Source organism: Gopherus evgoodei, chromosome 1 (assembly GCF_007399415.2).
Source record: "Gopherus evgoodei ecotype Sinaloan lineage chromosome 1, rGopEvg1_v1.p, whole genome shotgun sequence".
NCBI lineage: Eukaryota > Metazoa > Chordata > Testudines > Testudinidae > Gopherus > Gopherus evgoodei.
In genome coordinates this window covers 285,129,060-285,156,300 of record NC_044322.1, presented here as the reverse complement: position 1 = coordinate 285,156,300, position 27,241 = coordinate 285,129,060, and the positions used below count along the sequence as shown (strand labels likewise).

Sequence of the window (27,241 nt, the reverse complement as noted above, 5' to 3'; positions counted from 1 at the left end):
CTAGTGCAGCATTTATGAAAATCTACAACAGCTCACAAAACTGATTTAATAGTTTGAACCCTGATGGTATCTGTTACCATAGCTCAAAGGAAAACACTATCTTTAGGGATGTAGGCGGTCTTCCCCAGTCAACCATGTCTATATCTGGACTACTTATCTGAGCTAGTGAATATCAGGACACTCACCCTGAATTCCACTGGCTAAAAACAAAACTAGGAGACAGGTAAAGGTGAAAAAGTTACATGCAGAAGAGGAAAGCTATGGAAGAATGGGATGCTGGGGTGGGGGAATGTTTGGTAGAACAATAGTCCAATTGGTGGAAACAATGTGACTCTTACTCACCCAGTAGCTAGCAGGTCATTTTTTTGTGCCAAGAACTACTGCTTAACTAAGAACATGCAATCAACTTGTCAGCTACTCCATGTGAACTAACCTGATTTTATTCAGATTTTGAAGGGTTTAATACAGTAAGTTATGTAAATGAAAAAAGACATTTACTATTCACATTACGTCTTTTCACCCTGAGATAATTTTTCAGCCAGTCATCCAGAAGTATTTGACTCAATGAAGATTTTTTTGGGTGCCTTAACTTACATCCATTCTGTAGGGCCGTCACCAACATCTGATTTATAAAAGTGCTTTTTAAATGGGGCTGTTACCATCTTGAAATTGTAGTTTAATTTTACTAGCAATATAAAGCAGTCTACCTTTTTAAGGCTTCCAATGAAGCTGAGAAAAATCTGTAAAAAACCATCGCTGCATATTTATTTTAATAAAAAGGGCAGATTTATTCATGTTTACAAACAAATTCCAAAAACAAAAAGGAAAACAGGTATGCTACCTACTAACAACCTTTCAAAATGCCAACAGCCCTCATGCTGTATGAAGGATTCTATATATTAGAAAAATCATCACAGTTCCACTCACAATTCACCAAGACATCACTATGCTAACATGTTTAGACAAAAACAAAAAGGACTAAGGTTCTGATGTATTTTGATTTAATCCATTTTGCCTGAGATAACAAAAGTATTTCAAGCAAGTTCCATCACACATTGATGTCCTGCATTAAACAATCCTCTACTAAATTCTGAACAAAAAAAAAGTTATTCAGTAAGTTTCTCAAAATTTTTAAAAATTAAACAGTTGTTTCAAAACCATTAAGTAGTAAATGCATTTAAGAAACTAATTAGGACAGAGGCCATAACTTCATTAGAACACCATTGCTCATGATTTTACAAAGCATTAGTGTTATCTATTTGGCTATTAGTATTAGCAATTTATCTACAATATTTAACAAAGTAAATTGCAGGCAAAATTTAGTACAGTTTCAATAGAAACACCCTTTTCCTGAAAATACAGCAGTATTTGAAGGACTAATTTTTTTCTCTGCATCATTTATAAGGAAGCTTCCCATCTAAGAACAGGAACAAAAAAAGTATCTACAAACCTTGTAAACAGATCTGTATCATTTATAAACATAAATAATCCAAATTATTAACAGCCAACAGCAGAAATTTAAGTATCAATTCAATGATCCAGGGCTTCTTTGCCCTTCCCAGCCCTTCCCTCAAAAGGATCAAGATAAACTAAAGTTCTAACACACTGTTCAGGACCATTAAGTACAACTGATGATCCGCAGGTCACTTATGCCGAGTTACCGTTTATCTGTCAGAGTTCATTATTATCCCCGCCCCCCAAAAGCACCCTCAAGTCTGGCAGAAAGCTTTTTTAAAAAAATAAATCTACACTCGTACAAGTGTGTCTTCTGTTGAAGTCCCGGACAAGACTACTATCTTGTCCATCACAATGTGTGAAAAGACCCAGTTTCAATTTGTTTCTTTACAATGCAGCTAGTGTGTTAACATTCAGCTTACAATCAGAGTGATGTTTCCAAACTATGTAGTGGGCTCCCTGGGGATGAAGAGGTAGCAGACTTGTTCATGTCTGTTGTAAGGTGAATTCCACTGTCAACCGCATTGTTATTTTTGTTGGGAGAAGGGGGAGGAGTGGAGTTGCGTTTTGTTGGAGCATCATCTTCAGCATCAGTATCATCAATAAGGGGAATATGAGGCTCAGAATCTTCTATTCTAAACTCAGGATGCGTCATAAAATTGTGAATTGAACTTCGTGTCTCAGGTTTTTCTAACCCTTCATATAAGGAACTACGAAATGCATTCACCACTCGGATCTGTAAACATGAAAGAAATACAAAACACTGTTAGTATGCTGCAGATTTACTAGCAGTGAATATGGTTCTTATGAGTTTGAATCCACAAACAGCTAGACATGAGTGAATCGAATTTGTATGTAATGTAGTGGAACTTGCAATAAACTGTAAAAAAATGAGGAGCATTTCAGTAGAGCACTGCCAATCTACAGTTGGAATAAAAATTGTAGAAGTGTACTGTAAAAAACTGAAATGTCTAAAAATTCAAAGTAGTGCTAGAATTATTTCATTGCTTGACATGGGCTAAATGTTTTAAAAAATGAAGTCAACATGAAAATTGTATCCAATGTACTTATTCACAAATTCAACAAGTTTTACTAAGGAATGTTTTATTCAACACCAAAGGGAAAAAAGACTAAAAAAGTTGGGGCACGCAGGGTTACTATTTCTCATGCTGGGGATTAGGATGTCACTGACTATGAAAAAGCCAAGCAAGTGTTCATCGAATGTCACAGTGATTGGACATTTACCAGCAGGACTCATGCAAAAAAGATACCTCTGCAACAGCTGTAAATATTCGAGTATATACCTATTTGCCACAACAAAATACATTCCCCCCCCCAATAATATGTTCTGTGCCCCAATTTGTTAAAAGTTGTAATAAATTACAAGTTACATTTTGCAATTGTTTTCCATTATGTACAAAATTAAGGTTTTCCTGATGCCTTTCAAAAGGTGAAAAAGTTAAGCATTTTAAATGCCTCTATACAAGATAAGTGGCAGATACAAGAACCTCTTTGAGAATAGCATATGAAAATTTCCAAGACACACAAGTATTGGAATTGCTGCACATTTCAATATGAAGGCCACCACTGTAAGATTTAAGTAATCACATTTATATACACAAGTGTGCATCTCAGATGACAAAAACATACAAGACAACCAACCAATGTGTAAGCTGTCACTGGCTAATTAACAAATTTTATATATACATAGATGGCCACTTCTGTCTTCTATTAAAAGGTCAGCTCTCTGCTTTTGGTGCAGAGATGCACACAAGAAGAGTCCAGAAAGCTTCATATATACTGCTGAAGTTGTATGGCTTATGTACCATTTACAACTATTAGGTTCATGACATTAGAAGTTGTCTGTTAATTTGCAGGTTAGAGCCAAAAAATGAATTTCTACCAACTTAGTAGAATTTGTTACTTAATGAGAAGCTGATAGAACGTACACTCCATAAAAGTTAACAGGTTACAGAACTCTTAGGTAATATGTCGAGATCCAAAAATTAACCTTTGTATTTATCATCTTTAAGAATTTACTTTAGCTTTGCCATATAATCCCTCAGAGTAAAGTATTAGTTTTGCTAACTGTTCAGTTTGAAATCAAAATCCTTAACTATTAACTTGTAATTAAATGAGTACCTATAAAAATCAACACTAATATCAAATACATTTTTCCAGGCAAAACTGACACTGACAAAAAGGAATAGGAATGCTTTGTCACTTCTGTAGCTCCTTTCACTGAGGTTCTCTCAGCAGTGTAATAGAAGTTGGGTATTATTCTCATTTTACCGGTGGAAAATGGATGTACAGAGAGTAAGTAACTTGCCCAAGATCACTGAGTAAATCAGCATAGAACTCTGGAATAATATGCAGGTCTGATTCTGAGTCCTCTGCCTTCATCAGCAGATTCCCATGATCAGTTGGTTCAGTATTATTCAGTTAGGCCCTGATTCAGTAAAGAATTTAAGCATGTGTTTAACTTCAGATGAAAAGTCCCATTAAAATAAAATAACTCAGGTTCTTTGCTCCTATTAATTTAGCACTAAGGCCCTGATTCAGCCATGACTTCTCTTTGATTTATTTTATATAAAAACAAACACATTCTTACATCCATCATCACAGCACCTGAGCAATAAAAGAATGTACACTGACAGAACCCAAGACATGGAGAGGCACCGAGGAAGTGCATGCAAAAACCAATTAACAGTGAAGAGAAAATATAATCTACATACAAGACTGGCACCGTTCTGTCAAGGACTGCACTCCATCCAGTCACAGAAAGTGCATTTTGGCACCATCTCATGCAAAGAATCCTAGAGAGCCTAGCTTATAATGTATCAAATCAGTAAAGCTGTGTATGTACCTTCCTACAGTCAGAAAAGTCTTATCGTTACTGAGTTAAAGGGTTGAGTCCTTACACTAGTTTCAACAAGGAAAGACCTTGTTACAAATAGTTGACAAGGTATTTAGCACATCTAGGACTACTTATGTCTCTGCATTATTAATGACTTACAGCTTTAAATATCAGGGAAACCACGTCTGATTCTGGTACACTTCCACTAGACTTCCTAGACATGTTTGACCATGAAGAATCAAAATTAATTCCTTTTCTTTGACTGGGATCCCAGTATATCAGAAGCATCAACAAAATCTGGTGCATTCAGCAAAATGAGGTCTTTGGAGTCTATAAAGGCACCTCACATGAAGGAATGCTATGGTTGTATTTTTATACAAAAAAAGTCACCATAGAATCTATTAACCAATATTAGTTTTAAAACTGGTTGTAGTTAGAACTGTATTCTTTTTTCCACCAAAGGAGAAGTAGAGTCAGTTATTTCTCTGCTGAAGAAAGGATTCAAACAGGTTGAGTTTTGCTCCAAAGACTACGAGTTCATCCTAATCTCTTACGGTAGAGCTCCACAGCCAGGCACCCCTTCAAGAATGGAAGTATTTAAAAAATAGAGGCCACCATGGCAGTCACCATAAAGTGAGTGATGGTTGCTGATTCATTTCCTTCGCGCCTTTCTCAAATGCAATATATAAAGGGAAGAATTTGCGGCAGTTGGCAAGAGCTTTGTTAACAGCACTGAATTTAAAAATAACCCATGACAGGAAAAATCCACAAATTACATCAGCATAAACCAATCCACAGCATGTTGCATAAATAACCTCTGCACTCATTCAGCAGAAAACTTTTACCAGTTAGACCTAATATGTATGAGGTAAGCTCCAATACATCTTCATTTTTGCTATGACCATCTTAATTGCCACAAACATTTGAGCCACATTAAGAATGTGTCAAATTAAAAAGAAAGAACATTCAAAATTAAGGATCCTCCGGTCCCAGTTGATCAGGCACAAGGGTTATTTTTTGCAAACATGTTAATGCATCAAATACATTAAATTAGACTGATCATCTCCATTGTCCGAGCTGAGTGAAGAATAGTACATTTTCAGTTTTAATTAACTGAAGGATTAAGAGTAAAACCATTACGGAAATCTGAAAATATAACCAGTTTTTTGTAACAGTGTTCCTTTTACTTCAACTGTTAGTCTAGATCAGAGGTTCTCAAATTGTGGTGCATAACCAATAGTTCAAGGAGCACTTGCTAGCCACATGGTGCCAGCTTGTCCTTATCTCCAGTTGGTAAATCACATTAAAAAATTAAAAGTATTACTTTTCAATGTAAGTAATGCCATAGCTGCCACAGGGAGGTTAAGGAATCTCAAGGGGGTGAAGAGGTAGTTCTCAAAACACCACTATGAGGTGGTCCATCATATGAAAAAGTTTGATATCCTCTGCTCTAGATATTGACGCGTGGTACATAATTTCACATTGCTACAAGATCCTGCAAAAATCTAGGGATGATTGTACAATTCAGAGATTTTATCAGCACCTTAGTTACCCTTAAATGGTAAAACTGTACAGTTTGATAGAAATGAATTCCTCAGTTTATGTAGACAAAAGTATTGCATAAATATATATTCAGGGAGTATTTTAGAAGACAGACAATTTGGTATGTATTATAAGCATATAAAACAATTCTGCTGATGTTATCAGGCCCCCCACCACAAAGGCTAAATTGTAGCTTGCCCTTACATGCCTACACAGTGATGGAGTGTTATAAGCACTCCACGCATACTTCCCTACCTACAAGGTTTGCATAAGGGCTGCTCAGAGTTGCAGCCTCAAAGCTCAGGGGAACACAGGGTCAAATTACTCCCCAATGATAGCTTTAAAAAAAAAAAAAAGAGTTAAGAATGGCTGAACTGGGTCAGACCAATGGTCCATGTAGCCAAGTATCCTGTCTTATGACTGTGGCTGGTGCCAGATGCTTCAGAGGGAATGAACAGAACAGTAATCCACCCTGTTGTCCAGTCCCAGCTTCTAGCAATCAGAGGTTTAGGGCTGTGTCTCTGGACATCTTGGCTAATAGCCATTGATAGACCTGTTCTCCACAAACTTCTTCTCTTCTGAACCCAGTTTTATTTTTGGCCTTCACAACATCCCCTGGCACCGAGTTCCACACAGACTGTGCATTGTGTGAAGTAGTACTTCCTTATGTTTCTTTTCAACCTGCTATTAATTCCGTTGACCCCTGGTTCTTGTATTGTGAATTGGTAAATAACTCTTCCTTATTCACTTTCTCTACACCAGTCAGGATTTTATAGACCTTTACCATATCTCCTCTCAGTTGTCTCTTTTCCAAGCTGAGAAGTCTCTTTAATCTCTCCCCTATGGAAGCTTTTCCATACTCCTAATCATTTTTGTTGCCCTCCTCTGTACTTTGTTCCAGATCCAATATATCCTTTTTGAGATGGGGCAACCAGAACTGCATCCAATACTCAAGGTGCAAGAGTACAATGGATTTATATAGTGGCATTTGATATTTACTGTCTTGTTATCTATCCCATTCCGCATGCTAGCTTTTTTGACTGTTGCTGCTTATTGAGCAGATGTTTTCAGAGAATTATCCACAATGAATCCAAGATCTCTTTCTTGAATGGTAACAACCAATTTAGACCCCACCATTTTGTATGTACAGTTGGAATTATGTTCTCCCCATTTCATCTGCCATTTTGTTGCCCACTCACCCAGTTTTGTAAGATCCCTTTCTAACTCTTCACAGTCTGCTTTGGACTGCTTGAGTAATTTCATATCATCTGCAAACTTTGCCTCCTCACTATTTACCTTTTTTTTTTTTTCAGATCATTCATGAGTATGTTGAACAGTACAGATCATTTGCAGACCCCTCTATTTACCTCTCTTCACTGTGACAAATGACCATTATTTCTTTGTTTCTTATCTTTTTAACCAGTTACTGATCCATGAGAGGACCTTCCCTCTAATCCCATGACTTCTTACTTTGCTTAAGAGCCTTGGGTGTTCCTAGCCTCTGTTTGCCAGAAACTAGAAATGGATGACAGGGGATGGATCACTTGATTACCTGTTCTGTTCATTCCTTCTGAGGCACCTGGCATTGGCCACTCTTGGAAGACAGGATACTGAGCTAGATGGACCTTTGGTCTGACCCAGTATGGCTGTTCTTATGTCTTTCTGAAAGTTCAAATAAACTATATCCACTGGATCACCTGTGTTCACATGCTTGACGACAACCTCAAAGATTTCAAATCGATTGGGGAGGCATGATTTCTCTTTATAAAAGCCATGTTGACTCTTTCCCAACATATTTTGTTCATCTGTGTGTCTGAATTTTGTTATTTACTAGAGTCTCAGCCCATATGCCTGATACTGAAGCTAGGCTTAATGACCCCGTAATTGCCAGGGAGAGGGCATGGCTCCTTCTCCACCTTGAGACACTGGCTATCAGGAGGTGGGTGCCAGGAAAGGAGTAAGTATGCTGTGCTCCTTAAAAGCAGTGTTGCAAATTAATCCCCTTTCCACACCAGGACAGCAAAATGCTTCCTGGCAGCCCACCGAGGGTCATGTGGTTGTGTACTACCACTTGCAGCATGCTCTGCTTAACAGGCAGAATGTAACCCGAAGTTACTTCCCATATACGGAAGTAAACTAATGAACATTCCCATAGACAGATTTTAAAATACAGTGTTGTACTGCACATCCCTATTCCCACAAGTAACAGAACGGACTTTGTATTTATGTGGCATTTTTCATTTGAAGTGTTTTACAAACATCAAATTAATTAAGCCTCACAACATCCCTGTGAGGTAGGGAAAGATCCTCATTTTACAGAATGGAGAACAGGCAGAGACACAAATGACTTGGCTCAAGTGCACACAGGAAATCTGAATCAGAAACAGAGCCCAGAGGACCACACTTTCTTTTTAAGAAACCTCCTGAAAGCTTTAAAAAAAAAAAAAAAAAAAGTCTCTGCTGGCCTAAGTGCTGGCAATGTGAAAGTTCTTAAGTTAACTAGCCTGAAAAGTACTTAGTTAACTAATTAAGTTTGCCACTTAGCTAACCCATAAGAATGTTTGCAAATGTTAAAAGATAAATTATTAAAACAGGAGGGAAAATCATCTAGTCAAAAAAGTTTAATCTTTACACATTTGTTTAAATAAGATACCTGTATATTATATCTATAAATAAGTGTGCTGAAAATACTTACATGAAACAGATATACTTGAGATTGAGGATATAATGCATTTAAGTATCCCTTTTAGAATGAACTATTACACTTCTAGTCTTAACAGAAGAAGGCTGAAAAACCCAGATGCCACTTAGCTTAGAAAACATAATGTAAAGAGAACAGAGTTAAGTAACTGACAAAACATCACTTGCACTGGAAGTTTATGTACTGCTGCCAAATGAACCTAGAGAGAGTTAAATCCAGTTTAAATTAAATAAAGTGTTTACAGTTCAAATATCTTAATGTTCTTACCAATGCCCCTGGTTGATTGGCTGAATGCTTCTGCAGCTCTCTGTATAGCTGTAAATTTACTACTATTGTAACTACATGGAACAAGCCTATTTTATTAACCTGTACCCTGAAGTTGAAAAATAAATATTGCCATCTGGCTAAGAACAAGTCCAACAAAAAGTAAGATTCAATCTATGAAGCATTCTTATCAGAAGCAAGCTTTTTTTGTCTACATTTTAAACTTTGTAAACTTTAATTTAAATCATATTTTGCCAGAGAAAGTGTTGAAAGTTACATATTTTACATTTTAACTGTGTGTTATTTTAGATTATGGTTTATTTTCAAATTGGTATTACCTACTTTCGTTGGACCAGTTTAATGTTATATGCTGCATTGAGTAAATTATGAACATTTTCATCTAGTGATTCATTAGAGGCATATACTCGAAAATTTACAACAGTTTTCCAATTTCAGTTTTTAAGAAGTCCCTCTGTACATGAATGAATGAAGGCACAGTACATACAGGCTCTCAGCTTTCATGTTTAAGTCTTTTGTTGCAACTGTTTCCATCTGTTCTCTAGCCCTCTAAGAAAAAAGTCTTGAGGACTCCACTTTGTGAAAAGAAAGCTTTATGAAAAGCCTGAATGATGAATTTAAATACTAAGGAGAAAATGAGAAACGTTAGGTGTGTGAATTAGGAAATGTTAATTTCATGCACTTAGGAACACACACTCACACCCCACAGTAGTAGAAGCAGTAGTAGAGGAAAACACTACATGTGTAGGGGTAGAAATATTTGTTACATCATGATGCTGGCTGGCGATGGACGGTTGCCGCCTTAGAGCCCCCTGAATGGTACTTCCACTCTGGAAAGCATTCACTACATCCATCTGCAAGGAATCAGAGATTGTGACAGCTTGCTCAGCAAGAGAGAGAGAGAGAGAGAACACAAGAGAAAGGACCATCCCGTCTATAAACACACAAGAAGTAAAGAAAAAAGGCACTTTTTATAGAGTGATACACAGGCAAGAGCTGCATTTAGAGCTGAAGGAAGTAAAGAAGGAGCTTGAGGGATTACACAGCCATCCATACTCCCATCTTGAGAAAATCTCAGTCACACAGTTTAAAATTGTCACCTTATTGGGGTAAAGGGGACAAAGGGGAAGATTTAATTAAAAACCTCAACCACCACTGTCTCCTCCTACCTTTTCCAAGACCATACCTGAGTTTGTATCCTGTTCAGGCCCCTAAACCACAAGATCTGACCACGACGCAGTTCTCTTTCAGCATGATCAATCTCTTCTACATCTTCTGAAAACTCTTCTTCGGGAATCTCCTCCTTCTGTGTTCCATGCCCAGCTTCTTTAAGGAATTTCAAACGGCTGGTTGGAATTGTTGAGATCAGCTAAAGATGAAGGAAAAGATGTATAAGAATTAACAGAAAGAATGGTAGTACAAATTATATTTTTTAAATGTATTTGAAGTCACTGAATATACAATGTTGAAGTCTTTGCCATTTTCCCTTTAACCTATAATATTCCACAAAAACTATTTTAAAAATGAAACATATCTTTCTACTTCAGAGAAACAACTTTCAGTGTAAAACAACTGGCCCAATATCCTCCTATTCACTCAGTATTGCTGGACACTCTCCAGCTAAGTAACAGCTGCAAAAAATGTGAGAACTCATCCCCCTACAACCTCTTTTCAAAAGTGTGCAGCTGAACTCAGGCTATTGGAATTCTAAAATTAAGTGCAAGCTCTTCACTAAAAGAAAATTTAAATTAAAAGCATAAAGCTACATTAATATAATGCTACAGTTGTCATTTATAATATATTAAAAAAAGTCTGGTAATACAAAAGTTAGAAAAACTGCCAAATTACATGTCTGCTATTTATTCATGTAGCCCACACACAGCAACACTCACTTAAAATTTTGAAACATGCTTAACATCTTTTGGATGTCAATACAATTCTCATATGTACCCAAAATGACAAACCCAAATATATCAGCAAAGCAAAATATGAATTCATCTCAGGTTGTCTTAGCTTGTACACACACACACACACTTACCTGGCCCCAGAGTAGCGTTCCCATTCCCAGGAAAATGGACCATAGCCAATGTTCTATTGTAAGTTCTGAGCAACTGAAAGGTTTCCCACCAAACTGTACAATAATTATCTGTGGAAAAAGTAACAAAGTCAGAGAATGCAATACTTATTGAAGTTTGTGAATTAGTGAATGTAGGTAGTAGATGTAAATTTTAGCTACTTGGTGCTTCAAATGTAACACTAGTCATAGAAGGTGTTTACAAAATATATTAACTTTAGTTTGTCGTTTTAGTATTTCGATCCCCTGCAATTCCCCAGGCACCATCTTCAATCTAAATCTAAGCTTAGATACAGAAGAGTTCTCCCCCATGCTTACCTTGTACTTCAAAAGTAAAATCTGATTGTCATGATAATTTAAACAGTTAATCTGGTTCAATTTAACAGTTAGATAAAATAATAATGTTTTTCTTTATGCCTACATCTAGAAAAACAAACAAATTTTACAGATACCAAGATTTATGTTTACAACTTTTTTTTTCCCTGTTAGACAAAATACAGATGTGTATTACAAAGCAGAGTTGTAACTCTAGGTCGTATAAAAACAAGTACTGTATCAAGTGGACTCCCCTCCCAGAACTAGACATGGTAGTAGTATTCTCCTATTTTAAAGATTGTCCAAAAAAATAGCAATTAACACAGCACTCATTAAACAGCATTTCTGCACATCCATTTCAAGCTTAGCAGCAAGTATAAAAACCAAAGAAGAGTTGATTAGGAACCATAATATGAGCAAAAGTGAAAATCTGAAATCAAACCAGAAATTAAGGTTAAGTGTAAATCGTAGTAATTATCCATGTATTGTTTAGTGAGGGGAGCCAAACACATGCTATCATAAAAACATACACACATTTGTATGCTTTACCTGTCAAAATTTAGAGAGATTTTAGGAAAACCAAAATACCAGCATTAAAAAATAATATTTGTAGTGTATACACATTACAGCATGGTAGCACTTAATTTGTGTATCCTCATTTTAAGTTAGCATTTGGATAACTAGAACTTTTTTCCTAAAGCTTCACATATTATATTTCAGGCTTTAAAAAAAAAAATCTCAAATTACTTTAAAATTAACCTTGTACTCTTGGTTTTTTTTGTCTGACATTTGTATTATGGAGCCCTCAAGGAGCACCAACCAAGACTGGGGAGCACACAGTGCTCGGCACTGTATATACACATAGTAGGAAACAGACATGTCTTCTCTTTGAAGAGTTCCCAAACCAAACAGCCAAGACAGGAAAAAAGGACAGGAGAAAGTACTAATCCCATTTTATGGATAAGGAATAGAGGCAGAGAGATTCAGTTTCAAGGATACCTATTTGACTCCTTTTAAGGAATCATTTTGCCCAACTCAGCAAAGCGTTTATTTTTTCAACTCTGGTACTGTATGAGACAACCTACTAAATACATTGTTAGCACTGATGTAAGAGACTCCAGTTAATGAATTGGAAGCCATCTGACCAGTTCAAGTTTTGTTTTATCTAGCTGACAAGTAAGGATAAATCCTGTGTTTCACAATGCTGTATCAGTTTCAATGTGTTACAGTTTCTGTAGAGTACTTTATATTTGCTAAGTGATGCATAGACAATCTTTAAAAAAACCTTTGAGGTAGCTTAGTCTTAGCCCCATTTTATAGATTGGGAGGATAGAAAAGTGAAGTAACTTGCCCAGAGTTATAGAACAAATCAAGCGTAAGAGCCAGGATTACAAATTCTCAAGTTCCCTGATCCTATTCCTGTGTTCTTGTCTCTAAATCACAGTGCTTCCTTATTTCATAATTTTATGGAATTTATGGGTGTGTCTTGGCAAGGCTAAGTGGCTATTTTGTACTTGGCAGTTAAATGTTACGTTAAACATAGCATAGTATTAAATATACGCAGTAGTACATTTCAAGTTTTCCTGATGAACCACTACCACCGTAAAAAAGGTGGTGTTAGAAACAAATGTGAAACCACAAGTTTAAGAGTCCAGAAAACATAGTTAAGTTGTCATTCACATGTGTGAAGCTGAAAGATACTAGAATTACTTGACCTGGGAAGTTAGATGCCATGTGATTGAAATATTTAAAGTTTTGGCAAACAGTACAGTCTGACCAGTTCTCTTAACATATCCTCCACATCACCCCCCCCCCGATGTTTGTAGTCATTAATCTTACAATAAATTAAAGGAAATACAATCTCAGAGTATAGTCAATTTATGTCATTTGTTGCAGCAGGTCATTCAAATACTTGATTTGATGATGCTGATGTTTCCAAGCTGATGTAGGTATAATTAATTCTCACTTTGTAAGGTATAAACTGATCAACACTGCATGTTTGATAATTGTACACTTTTTCTTCTAATAGGTCTTAGTTCAACTAATTATATAGGAAGATGCTGCACTTTACAAGTGTTCTGACAATGGGTGACATATTTAGAACACAATTAGGTACATAAAACTTTTCAAAGTCAGATTTAAAAGTATCGATTTCCATAATGAGAAAATTGTCCAATATTTTAGGCTCAAATTTTAGATTTGTAACAAAGTTTTAAAGCTAAATTGAAAATGGTCTATTTGAACCAACTTTTCCTCCCATGTGGGCAAACAAAGCTATTCATGTTTATAGATATATAAACTTGACACTACTTTCTCTGGAAATGTTGATACACCTTTAGTGCAAATAAATAAATAAAATATGACCAACAATATTAAACTAAAATCTTCAATTACCTACCTGCACAATAAACGTGCCCAGAACAATAATACAGAAGATGGCATTGTTGAAGATTCCTTCAAAAACATTTCTTTCACCATGGATTTTCCGGGCATTGATTTCATTAAAAAGTTGCATCATCACAAATGTATTAAAAACAATAGTGTAATGCTCTGAAGGAGGAGCATGCAGAGGTGCATTTCTTCCACTATCAATATCAAAAATTTTCTCACCTGTATAATAAGACATTTCAGTATCATGAATTAACAAAACACACAATTAGAATCAAAATATTAAAAAGGTCAGGATTAACATGATTAAAATTGAAATGCCATAATAAATTAGCTTTAATTTCTAGAAAATGAGCAAAGCTTTTATACTATTTCTTACCAGCAAACAGGAGTGTAAAGACTACTACAAGTTGATAGACTGCATGACCCAAAATATTCTTCATCATCGTGCGAGAGATCAGAGGTTTATTTCTACCATAAGGTTTCCGCAGCAAGAGAGATTCAGTAGGTGGTTCCGTTGCCAGAGCAAGAGATGCTAATGTATCCATTATGAGATTTACCCACAACATCTGCACAGCTTTAAGTGGAGAATCCTATAAAAAGGATATGTTTCCTAATAGATAACACAATAAATATCCTAGAAATGAACAAGTTGCAGCCATTAAAAAAACATTTGCTATATGGAAATTTGGTGTATTGCTTTGAAGAGCTGTACATTCTTTAGAACAGCACACAAAATGGTGACTTTGAAAAGATTTCAGTATGCAAGAGTTCAGTTAAAGAGGCACATGTTTTCAGATCTTAAATTAGTTGAAACCAGCTACCACCAGTACCTACTTGTGTAATACATGCTCCTGTGAAAGCAACAATGACTGCTACGACATTGACAGTAAGCTGGAACTGAAGAAATTTGGAGATACTGTCATAAACATTTCGTCCCCACATAACTGCTTTAACAATGCTTGTGAAGTTATCATCTGTGAGAATAATATCAGAAGCTTCTTTAGCTACATCTGTTCCAGCAATACCCTGTTAGGAAGAACATACATAGGAACACTGAATCAAAACAGCAAGAATAACTGATATCTAGTATAATTATATTTCTACTACACAACTTTCAATTAAGGAAGAGTACACTCTAGAGTATTAGGCATACAATAAACTCACTTTTGGAGAACAAATATTGTTTCTTAAAAGGTCTGAAGAAGCACAAAATTGAAATGCAAGACTGAAATTTTAACAAGTTAAAGATACCAAAGTTGATATGTATTTCAAAATTATCAATAAGATACAAAAGTTGAAGAAATACTTCACTGAGGCAGGTACCAAAGGATAAACACATTTTATATGCTCAGATTAAGCTCTTGTGCTCAAACAATAAATCATCCTTTTGTTTAGTTTAAGCATCTCTTCAGTTTTTAATTTGAGCCATTAGATACACCTGACCTCTTGACATGGTTAAAAACAAAAACAAAACAACCGGATATAACTGCACTGAGGAAACAGTTGTTTTGGTTGTTTTTTTTTTAAGCAGGTGAATAGCTTGGGCAATCCAATAAAGAAATTATAAAAGTTAATGTAGTTTTCCCATCAAAGTTTTATTTCACTGCCCAGATAACTTATTCTCTCAGATTATCTTTACTAAATGCTTGGTTACAGGAACAGTCCGTTTCCTACCATGTATACCAGCACAAAATTTCAAGATAGTGATGATCAATTGCTGTTTTAATTAAAGCAGGAGTCTGCAGAGAAAGCCGGAGCCTTTAAACCTAGTGTCTTTTTTATTTCATTCATCATTTGTTGGCAATGGATTAGCAATCTTGGAGAAAAAAAAACAAAAAACACCCACATCCTCAGTATACTAGAGATTCATGGTCCATAGTGCTTCTCCTGATAAGATTCCGTCGTGATTTTGCTATAATTTAAGTACTACTCATGCTCTACCATCCCCATTGTAAAACTGTCCCTGTAAAGTATATCACAGAAATATCAACTACAGTTTATTAGCTGAAGTGAGCTGTAATCTGTCTATGGTGTAGTAATATTTAAAAGGAGCCTCTCTAAAGGTGCTGCACAGGTAAAACATAACTACAGAGTCTCAATCAGAGCAGAAACTTTCTGCTCTCATTTTCGAAAGAACATAAAAGTGAAATAATTACACAAAATAATGACAGACTTGTCTGTGTGGTTTCTCGTTATTGAGAAAATACAGACATTTATTATCTAAGTTTATGTGGCTCCCCAACCAGCATGGTTGGTTGAAATGGCTTAAGTACAGTAATAGTATTAAGTCTTTCTGAGCCACCAGATAGTGCAGTAGTACAGTACTACAGCTTGTGCTCCAAAATCTAGCTGATTTATATGGGTTGACAGAAATTAACTTCATATGATTAGAAACAATGCACCTTTTGGAAGAAACTTTTGTTTAATAATAGAGAATGCTTCTCTGCAAAAAACAGAAAAATAAGTGTGCATGTATATAAGGCATAAGCATTGAGTAATGAGGGCCCTGAGATATATTAGTTAACTTTTTATAATTTAAAAAAAATCTCATTGGAGGCTAAATTATGTTTTACAGATTTCAAGGAAGAGTATAAGACTATATCCCTCCCCCACTGAATGCAAGATACTGGACCCGTTGGTAGCAATATTTAAATGATATTCATTTGTGCAAGCACTCTTTTGCCAGGAAGTCAACTCCCAGTGTCAAGAAATTAAAAATACATAAGCCACAATACTGGTATATATCAGTTTAATAAAAATCTCAATTCAACATCTAAAATTCATAGAATTCAGATGGCTGGAGAATGTCATACCAGAAACCACTATAGATGCAACTGTGCTTATTTTAGTCAGAGGAAACAGACCCAATGCTTGTTTTAGTTAGAGGAAAAATAGTATTTTTCACATATTGGAATCAATACAATAGTAACCTGTGCTCCTGAAAAGTGCTAATTGAGACTGGTATCTGAGTTATTATTGTTTTGCTTTCCCAAGTGAAACTTTACTGTCTACGTATCTGCTTCTGTTCTAGGAAAAATGCATCCATGTTAGCTTCAGCATTTACAGAAAAAATCCCTAAAATAAGAAAGCTTCAGGATCTTGTAACCAATCTGCCCAACACCAAATTCCACAGAGATAACTTGGTGTACATTCTTGTCTCCAAGTTGGTGTCAGAATTCCACCTTGACAAGAAAAAACAGAAGAAACTTGAACTCAAGTCTAGGTGCTTAAAAGGAGGTATCAGTTTTGTATGGACCGCATTAACATCTCATGACGGAGGATAGTTTTAAAATTAACCCTCCTTATAACTCAAGTAATTTCAAGTGTAGGGGACAGCACTATTGTCATCTAGTAAATTCTAATTCCAGGAATCCACTTATCTTCTCCAAAACCTTACTCAACTGCAATCCCATGCCTCTCTTGTAAGACTTTGGAACAATGAATTTTTTTTTACATTAAGTTAATGTAAAATGAATTGTCTTCCTAATATCGGAGGAGTAGCTGTGTTAGTCTGTATCCACAAAAAAACAACAAGGAGTCTGGTGGCACCTTAAAAACTAACCGATTTATTTGGGCATAAGCTTTCATGAGTAATGTGTGTCAGTATATTTATGCCTGCATCTGGAACTTTCACTCCATGCATCTGAAAAAGTGGGGGTTTTTTACCCACGAAAGCTTATGCTCAAATAAATCTGTTAGTCTTTAAGTTGCCACCGGACTCCTCATTTTTGTCTTCCTAATGTGAAAGTTAATTAAAATTACCGTATATACTTATTCATTAGCCCGTTCATTTATAAGCCAATCCCCAAAGATAGTTAGATAAAAAATAGCAAAAACTGTATGACCCTTTCATAAGCGGACCATATATTTCAGGGGCTGCCAACACTTTGGCTCCTGACCTGTTAGGTTAAGCCACTAGCGTATCTGGACGTTCTGTTTACCTGGAGCGTTCACAAGCATGAAGCCCCTCAGCTCCTAATGTCCACAATTTGCCATTCTCAACCAATGGGAGCTGCGGCCAGAGGAAGCCGAGGGGCTCTATGCCTGTAAATGCTCCAGGTAAACAAAACAAGAATTTTTTATAGATAGATATTCAATTCAAATGATTCCATAGTGTTTAAAATAATCACATTTTGTAGACTCATTTATAAGCCAACCTCTGCTCCTTGATGAGTCACTTTTTTACCAAAAATATTCAGCTTATGAACGAGTATATACAGTAGTTAATTACAAATAACTGAACATAAAGTTGAAGCTAGAAAAATGTCCACAGAAAGATGAAATAGGTGCCAAATAAATAAAGATGTCAATCCCAGACACAGAAAATAATCAAGTAGTTTCACATGACAATACGAAGTTACTTTATCTTTTAGAGCATTAATGCAGTTTTAGTCAAAGGGTACCAACGGGAAGTCCTAGAAAGTAACTCTTTTTGGTTTATCCACAGAATAGGTACAATATGAAGAATTAGTTCAGTCTCCCTGCCCATTCAAATCCTTATTCCTTTTCACAAATGCATCCAACAAGGGCCTATAATATTAGTCAGAGCTAAAATTAAAAATTGGATTTGGGAGCCCAACTCTTCAGCTCCTGTTTTTGAAAATCACCGTTGGGTGTTATGTAGTCAGTCAACTGGGGACGGAGACCAAACTCATCAAGTAGATTAAAAATCCATCAGGTAATAATGAATTCCAATCATTAACCTGCGATAGACATATGATAGGGAGTTTTACCTATATTAGTTAATCCTGATATATTCAGTCCAAAATTAATATCTGACTCAAAACAGGCTTGGAACTTTCTAGTAAACTATGGAAAATTCACTTTGGAGAATTTAAGATTGCAATCCAGCTGCTCTCTACTCTCTCAGGAGCTAGCCAGACAGGTACAGTTACCAGATTCTAATATAAAGAGATGCCTGGATTTGGATGAGGCAAGTTGAACAGAAAAGGTCCCACTATACTGGAAATCTCAATGGCCAATATAAGTGGGAACAAAATTAGTCTTTAATACTGTGGGATTATCAGGATCATGTAACCTATACCTCCTCTCCATTCTTTAAGGTCAGCATACTTAAAGCCAATAATTTAGTGCGTTCCCACTCAGTAAGATCAAGCAATTGTAATGCAGTATAACCCAATGGGTAAGTCTATCTTCTTTTGCACTAGGAAACTGAATATAGTACAACTACTTGGCAAGATACTGCCCAGTCTCACACTTCAAGCTTTCAACAGAAGAAGATCTTTTTCCTCTCTCGTTGATGCTGTGGTCCAACTAACTCAAATCAGACCACAGTTTTGGGACACTACCTCTGAAATCTCCACCTGGTGCATCACAAATGTATTTGTTTTCTGGACATTTCTAAAGCTTGGACTACTATAGGGAAGCAGCTCACCAAGTATAGAAACTTGTTTGTATGATCTTCCAGCCAACATCTGATGCATATGGTCACTTGGAGAGGAGGACTTTGAAAATTCAGAGTTTAAGCTATGATTGATAGAGGATTGCAGAAATTTATTCATAGATTTTAAAGCCAGAAGGGACAACTGATCATCTAATTTGACCTTCTGCATAATGCAGGCCCATAGAACTACCCTGAAATTATTCCTGTTTGAATCAGAGCACATCTTTTAGAAAAAGAGAATCTCGGAGGGAATTTGTTAAACAGATGCAATCAGAGTCTGTGGCCCAAGACCTGGCCTCTGTTCTTTGAGGGTGCTTCCAGATGCAGTGGGCCATGGTCTCTACAAAACACTGCTCTGACTGGAGATCCAACATCCTTCTGTATCTGATACTTTTGTGAGGAACTGGAAGCTCTGAGCATCCAAAAACTCATTTAACTTCTCACAGGTCACTTTTAGACACAATTATAAAATAGAGATCAATGAAGTACTGGAGAAAAATATCTGGTAAATTTTAGAAATAAGTTTTTTCTTCCAGTCAAAGCTACAACAGGCTATGTTGATGATTTAAGATTATTTCTATAGAAAACCAATTGAAAACAAAACATTGATCATCTCATTTCAGGCACCTTGACAAGCATCAAATTACAGTACCACTGAATTTCATGACAAAAGGAGCAGAAGAGGTAGCAATGAACTTCTGCATCAAAACAGTTTGATTTGTAATTATTAAAACTGATTGGAGACGAATGATTTTAAGTAGATTTCATTCAGCATCTTATGACGCAAGAACACATTTCCATTCTCTACAGCTGAAAACCTGAACCTTAGGTTAAAAGGTGAGGAAATCTGAAGAAAATAGTGTGTGGGAAGCGGTAGCTGTCAATGCTACTTCTGGTAGCTCAGCGGGCTACCAAGCTACAAGCAAATTTGTTCAGCTTTGTCAATTCACATGACACTCACAGCAAGAAAGGTTGATGCTTTAGCTAAAAAAGCCAAAAAAAGCCAAAGTTAATTTTTAACCACGAAAGTAAAGAGACTAGAGTCCATACCATGGCAAAGCCAACATCTGCTTTCTTCAATGCTGGACCATCATTAGTGCCATCTCCAGTTACAGCTACAACTTGTCTCTGCTCTGAGACAGTGCTGTCAATTATACCTAAAATGAAAGCACACAAAGATTTGAATTTCAGTATTGGTAATTACAAGTTTGTGGGGCAGCCTGACTGTAGTGCTCTGTGTTTATGCACAATACTTGGGTAAGATGGGCCAAGTACTCCTTAGGTAAAAGGACTGGGATGTGAGACATGACCTCAGGTACTGAGCTCATCAAATTTTAACAGATACAATGGGCAAGCCTAATTCAGTTTTTAAAAAGCCCGAGTCCAGTAAAAACTTGCATTTTGAGTTTTTGAAACACTGAATGAACATGCACTTTACCTTTCACCAATGTGTGTTTGTCAGTGGGTGAAGATCTAGCAAGCACACGAAGCTTTGGCCAAATCTTATCTATTCGCTCTTGCTCTATCTGTACAAAGAATGCAGATTAGTTATATGTGCAAGTAAAAACACTATAAAAGACAAATGCAAACCTACAGAAAAAAAAAAAACAAAACAGACTCACCTCTCCTTTTTCATTACGTATTCGTCTGTTGAAGTCTTTCCCCTCTAGGCATATGAAGTCTTCACCAGGATTCAAAATGCCACATTTTGAAGCAATAGCACGAGCAGTATTAATGTTATCACCAGTGACCATACGCACAGTTATACCAGCACGCTGGCATTTTTTTATTGCATCTGGTACCTGTTTATGCAAAAAAAGCTTGTTGTTGTAGTTTTCATGTTGATTGCCTAGTACTTGTCCTAGCATCACCAAATAAAATAAGGGGTGATTACAGTAACAGGAATTTCGCCCTCCAAATTCCAGTACTGAAAAAAGGTGCACTGTATTCTTGACATGACCCATAGTACCACAATGCGACTGTATGGCCACCTCTAGTACTGGACTCCATAAAGAAGTTTACAAGTATTTCACTGCCTCTGAGATAATGGCCTTAGCCTCTGCCTCAAGTAGTAGAGGTCCATCAGTTCAATCCCCAACAGCTGACCCAAGCAAAGCTGGTGTTTTAACATCAATAATTCACATATCCATGCATAGACTTTTCCCTATAAAATTTAATTTTCAAACATGTATTTTCTTTTTAGTTGTTATCACTTAAAGAACTTCTTCTGTTGGATACCCGCAAGTGACCATTATTGTGTATTTCACTATCAGACTTCCTGCACCACTATGAAATAAATCGTATACTTTAAATATCTGCAAAGAGCCACATGCCACGTTACTAAGCTCTGGTGTCAAGGTTTACAAACACAAATACCAGTATTGTATTCTCTGCGTGTTTTATGATTTTGCCATTGTTTCCAATAGTCAGTACGCTACAGTTGGTAGTGCTCACTTTTGGGATAGCTCTGTGGTTTGCGCATTGGCCTGCTAAACCCAGGGTTGTGAGTTCAATCCTTAAGGGGGCCATTTAGGAAACTGGGATAAAAGTCTGTCTGGGGCTTGGGCCTGCTTTGAGCAGGGGGTTGGACTAGATGACCTCCTGAGGTCCCTTCCAACCCTGATATTCTATGATTGGACTTAAATCCTACAGAATATAATGGCCAATATTTGGTCCTAAATAATGTTGTTTCTAACGTCCAAGTTTGTGAATGCATTACTACTGATTGTTCCATTTACCTTCCAGGTCATTGTAGAGGGCTACAGGAACACACTGGCACTATGAAAGTCTGAATTATTTATAGTCTCCATCTATGACACTTCACTAGGTTCCTGGACCACCTTTCATCACATAAGCAACATTAAATCTTAAGAACAGTAAATAAATGAAACTCTTTTGGCAAACAGTCCTGTAAAGAATGTCAAGAATCCAAATGCCTAACAAATTGATATAGGTGAAGATTTATTTTAGCAAAAATAGTTTAACAGTTACAATGAATTCACAGTTCTTCCTACCTCAGGCCTCACAGGATCTTCAATCCCTACAACAGCAATGCATGTAAGACCAGTGACAATATCATTTTCATTGTCCCAGTCTGGCTCAGGTTCTCCTGCTGGGAAGTCTCTGAATGCTAGACATATAGTTCTGAGTCCCTCAGAGGCCATAGGTTCAATCACAGTTTTTATAATATCATCACGGTCCCTAGGTCTGAATGCCTTTGGTTCACCATTAGCACTCAATATTTTGAAGCACCTAAAAAAAAAAGAATGGAAGAGGTGACTAAATACCAAATAAAGGATTTAGTTTATGGTAAGATTGAGTATGTGGTTCTGAAACACCTGATAAAATGAAATTGTAATGCTTGCAGGCATAACTAATTTTCCTCAAAGGAAATTTTTTTCAGTCCCTCCAAAAGACAAAGGAAAGTGGTGTCAACCTTACATTAACTCCCCCTCATATAAGCACTATATTTTGCAGGCGCTTAAAATGGCAGAAATTGAAAGTTAATATATTTGTTTGTCTGTCTATTGTACTTCTGTGTTTTATGTTCAGTGAGAGATGGACAGTGGGGTGCTCCACAGCACAAAACAATGCCCTAAAGCAGCAGCAGCTATAGTGGATGAGAGCGCATAAACTAACATTACCTTCAAAGAATGAAAACTCTCTAAACTGGTATTTACACAGACTCAGCTGGTCAGAGTGTGCATTAAGAAATTTAGCTTTGAGCAATATGAGAACTAGGCCCAATGTTTCACAGGGTACAGGAGCAGGATTTAAAATCAATTGTGCTTATCAATTTATATGGTACTTAATTTGGTCTGACACCAAATATCTGCCTGCAAGACATCAGACCAAACCACAGTAATTTTAATCAAGGTTTTAATAAAAATTATATTTCTAAGATTAGCTTCAGACTTGTTATTTTTGCAAGTCTGAGTTTTACATCTACCTGTTTTTTCTTGTGTTCAAGCTATACCCTTCCCCATGCCCTGGGTGCCCTTGTGTTTTGAATTGTCTGTATATATTGTCAGTAAAGTTGGTAGTGAGTTGATAAATGTTTAGTGGTAAACAAGTGACCTCTCCCTACCCACAGCAAGTAAGCAGTGTAGTCATTAGTAAGGCAGTGCCAACAATCTGTAAACTGAACTGCAAGTTCTCTTTAGACAGACTACAAAAGAGAGCATTGCAATAGCCCAAAAGCAGTTTATCACTTCACAGGCAGGGCCGGCGCTACCATTTAGGCAGCCTAAGCGATCGCCTAGGGCGCCAAAATAATTGGTGGGCGCCGTTTTGCCGGAGGGTGCGGCAGGCGGCTCCGGTGGAGCTGCCGCAGTGGTGCCTGCGGAGGGTCTGCTGGTCCACGGCTCTGGTGGAGCTGCCGCAGTTGTGCCTGCGGGTGGTCTACTGGAGCCGCGCGAGCCGCCGACCGTCCACAGGCACGACTGCGGCAGCTCCACGGGAGCCGTGGACCAGCGGACCCTCCGCAGGCACCACTGCGGCAGCTCCACCGGAGCCGCGGGACCAGCGTGTGGGGTGCTGAAATTGCCGGCCGCCTAGGGCGCTCAAACCCCTAGCGCCAGTCCTGTTCACAGGTTTATTCTTTCATCTCTTGAAATACTTGAATAAAGCACAAACAGATCCAAATGATATGGTAAAAAACATACACTAAAATCAGCAGGTAATTTGTTTCAGAAAGTTGTAGGTTTAGAGGACTTGACTAATGAAGAAATATTAGGTGTATTTTTGACAGTAGAAGAGTTTGATTTCTCATCGCCAGGAAATACAAAAATGTGTTTCCTCTTCAAGCAAAGCACTAAAAAAACCAAACAAACACTCTATTTAAAACTTCAAATACACTGCATTGCAGTGTAATATACACTAACTCCAGAAGCATAAGAAAGATGCTTTTTTAAAATATTAAGTAATAATTACATACAACTGAGTAGATGTGTTAACATTCTAAAGTACCAAATGACTCAACCATTCCCCACCACCATTATAGCCAAAATATGAATTTCAGGTGTCCCAAAAAGCATATAGGAAAACTATGGTAAATTCTTAAAAGGCCGAGGTCTAAAAACTACACATTTAACTCAACACTTGTCAATACACAAATAGAACATTCACAAACTACCTCATGATTTGCTGAGACTAGAAGCAAGGTAAAGAAGGAAAGATTCACAATTGTTGTATATTTAAATATTTTTTTTATTACTTAAAAGCTATGAAGCAGTCAAATCACAAGTTTGTATTGGTTTGTTGGTTCTATTTCTGTCTAGCAAGCATTTTGGGGCAGTGGCTGTCTCACATCTAGAGAGAGTTCCCACTTTGCTTGAGCCTAAAACCATAGCACTGTGGTTGTGACTAGCCTTCTACTCTGCCCACTTACCTGTTTCCTGTCTCAAAAGCAGATTCAGAGTTTGCTTAGGCATAAGAAGAAGCATGCCATTGCCTGAACCACACTTCAACTTCTATGCAAGTTTTCCCTCTTCTGTAATGTGATTATAGGGAAGCAAAAGGAAAAGAGAAACCTACTTTACTCTTTTCCTGCTTCACTGAAATAGGAAAAAGCAGTTGTGTGAAAAACGCAAAATATAGTAAGAGAAGCTCTCAGGGTAGTAGGAAACAAGTCTTTGTTATAGCTGGTTGCCACCTTCTTGATTAACAGGAGAAAGGAGTATATCCCAAAATCTGCACTGGTGGCAGCCAATATACAGAAGAGCCAGTACTTTTGCATGGTATAGTTTAACAGTTTTACTGTTCTCAAATGGGAAGATAAAAAGATAATTGATTAGTTTGTCAATTACATGTACATAACATTTAAAAAAAAATCATCTTACTTTTTAAGAACTATCTCAGAGGCACCCTTGCTGAATATCCGAAAACTGCCATCAGAATTTTTTAACACCGTACTCATTGATTTTCTGACTGAGTTGAAGGTGTATACTTTGTACAGTGCCTCTTCTGGTATTTCATTTCTTACATCCTGATAATCTTGTTTTAAATCCAGAAGCAATCCTAGCAAGGCACATTCTGTTTTATTACCAACATGACGTGGTAGGCCACCTTCTTTTTCAGGAGGCTGTGAACAAAAAAACAAAACAAAAAACAACAAAAAAAGATGATATTCTATTCTAGTTTGCGGAATACAGTACTCCATTATTAGAGTAGTAGAAGTGAGGTTATTACCATCCTAGAACCAGATATACCCCACTTATGAATTGCTGAATTTGTAAATCAAAGTCACTTATTACAAGTGTTAAAAATCTGTATTTATAAATGCCCTGATCAAAGTGAAAAGAAATCAGCAGCTTTCATAAATTGTAAGCCAGGAAGAGACTAAAGTGAAATCCCTGCAAGTTGCATGGGCCCTTTTTAAAGACACCATAATAGAGGCCCAACTTCAATGTATACCCCAAATTAAGAAACACAGTAAAAGAACTAAAAAAGAGCCACCATGGCTTAACAACCATGTAAAAGAAGCAGTGAGAGATAAAAAGACTTCCTTTAAAAAGTGGAAGTCAAATCCTAGTTAGGCAAATAGAAAGGAGCACAAACACTGTCAGCTTAAGTGCAAGAGTGTAATAAGAAAAGCCAAAGAGGAGTTTGAAGAATGGCTAGCCAAAAACTCCAAAGGTAATAACAAAATGTTTTTTAAATACATCAGAAGCAGGAAGCCTGCTAAACAACCAGTAGGGCCCCTTGACCATCGAAATACAAAAGGAGCGCTTAAAGACGATAAAGTCATCGGGGAGAAACTAAATGGATTCTTTGCTTCAGTCTTCACGGCTGAGGATGTTAGGGAGATTCCCAAACTTGGGCCAGCTTCTGTAGGTGACAATTCTGAGGAACTGTCACAGCTTGAAGTGTCACTAGAGAAGGTTTTGGAATTAATTGATAAACTCAACATTAACAAGTCACCGGGACCAGATGGCATTCACCCAAGAGTTCTGAAAGAACTCAAATATGAAGTTGCGGAACTATTAACTAAGGTTTGTAACCTGTCCTTTAAATCAGCTTCGGAACCCAATGACTGGAAGTTAGCTAGTGTAACGTCAATATTTTAAAAAGGGCTCTAGAGGTGATCCCGGCAATTACAGACCGGTAAGTCTAAAGTCAGTACCGGGAAAATTAGTCGAAACAATAGTTCAGAATAAAATTGTCAGACACATAGAAAAACAAACTGTTGAGCAATAGTCAACATGGTTTCTGTAAAGGGAAAATCGTGTCTTACTAATCTATTAGAGTTCTTTGAAAAGGTCAAACAAACATGTGGACAAGGGGGATCCAGTGGAGATAGTGTACTTAGATTTCCAGAAAACCTTTGACAAGGTCCCTCACCAAAGGCTCTTACATAAATTAAGTGTCATGGGATAAAAGGGAAGGTCCTTTTATGGATTGAGAACTGGTTAGAAGACAGGGAACAAAGGGTAGGAATTAATGGTAAATTCTCAGAATGGAGAGGGGTAACTAGTGGTGTTCCCCAAGGGTCAATCCTACGACCAACCCTATTCAATTTATTCATAAAATGATCTGGAGAAAGGGGTAAACAGTGAGGTGGCAAAGTTTCCAGATGATACTAAACTACTCAAGATAGTTAAGACTAAAGCAGATTGTGAATAACTTCAAAAAGATCTCACAAAACTAACTGATTGGGCAACAAAATGACAAATGAAATTTAATGTGGATAAATGTAAAGTAATGCACATTGGAAAAAATAACTCCAACTATACATACAATATGATGGGGGCTAATTTAGCTACAACGAGTCAGGAAAAAGATCTTGGCGTCATCCTGGATAGTTCTCTCAAGATGTCCACGCAGTGTGCAGAGGCGGTCAAAAAAGCAAACATGATGTTAGGAATCATTAAAAAGGGGATAGAGAATAAGACTGAGATTATATATATTCTGCCCTTATATAATCCATGGTATGCCCACATCTCGAATACTGTGTACAGATGGGGTCTCCTCACTTCAAAAAAGCATCTAACACTAGAAAAGGTTCAGAAAAGGGCAACTAAAATGATTAGGGAGTTGGAGAGGGTCCCATATGAGGAAAGATTAAAGAGGCTAGGCCTCTTTAGCTTGGAAAAGAGGAGGAATAAGGGGGGATATGATAGAGGTATATAAAATCATGAGTGATGTTGAGAAAGTGGATAAGGAAAAGTTATTTACTTATTCCCATAATACAAGAACTAGGGGTCACCAAATGAAATTAAT

General features: G+C 36.9%; 1 protein-coding gene across 5 annotated transcripts in view; it reads right to left on the bottom strand.

The window, feature by feature from the left end:
- Positions 1-987: 987 nt before the first annotated feature.
- ATP2B1 (ATPase plasma membrane Ca2+ transporting 1) overlaps positions 988-27,241 on the bottom strand; it is a 115,239-nt gene continuing 88,985 nt past the window's right edge. For 3 of the 5 annotated variants that reach the window (XM_030548573.1, XM_030548572.1, XM_030548574.1), the window contains exons 11-22: positions 24,862-25,103; positions 22,036-22,273; positions 20,644-20,823; positions 20,460-20,547; positions 20,072-20,178; positions 14,452-14,643; positions 13,994-14,207; positions 13,625-13,836; positions 10,876-10,983; positions 10,024-10,206; positions 9,605-9,691; positions 988-2,191 (exon numbers count right to left, since the gene is read on the bottom strand). In XM_030548573.1, coding sequence (XP_030404433.1) covers positions 1,880-2,191; positions 9,605-9,691; positions 10,024-10,206; positions 10,876-10,983; positions 13,625-13,836; positions 13,994-14,207; positions 14,452-14,643; positions 20,072-20,178; positions 20,460-20,547; positions 20,644-20,823; positions 22,036-22,273; positions 24,862-25,103 — 2,163 coding nt within the window. In that variant the 3' untranslated portion in view covers positions 988-1,879. Of the gene's footprint in view, positions 2,192-9,539; positions 9,692-10,023; positions 10,207-10,875; positions 10,984-13,624; positions 13,837-13,993; positions 14,208-14,451; positions 14,644-20,071; positions 20,179-20,459; positions 20,548-20,643; positions 20,824-22,035; positions 22,274-24,861; positions 25,104-27,241 lie in introns of all 5 variants that reach the window. The other 2 variants (XM_030548576.1, XM_030548575.1) reach the window with 2 other exon arrangements.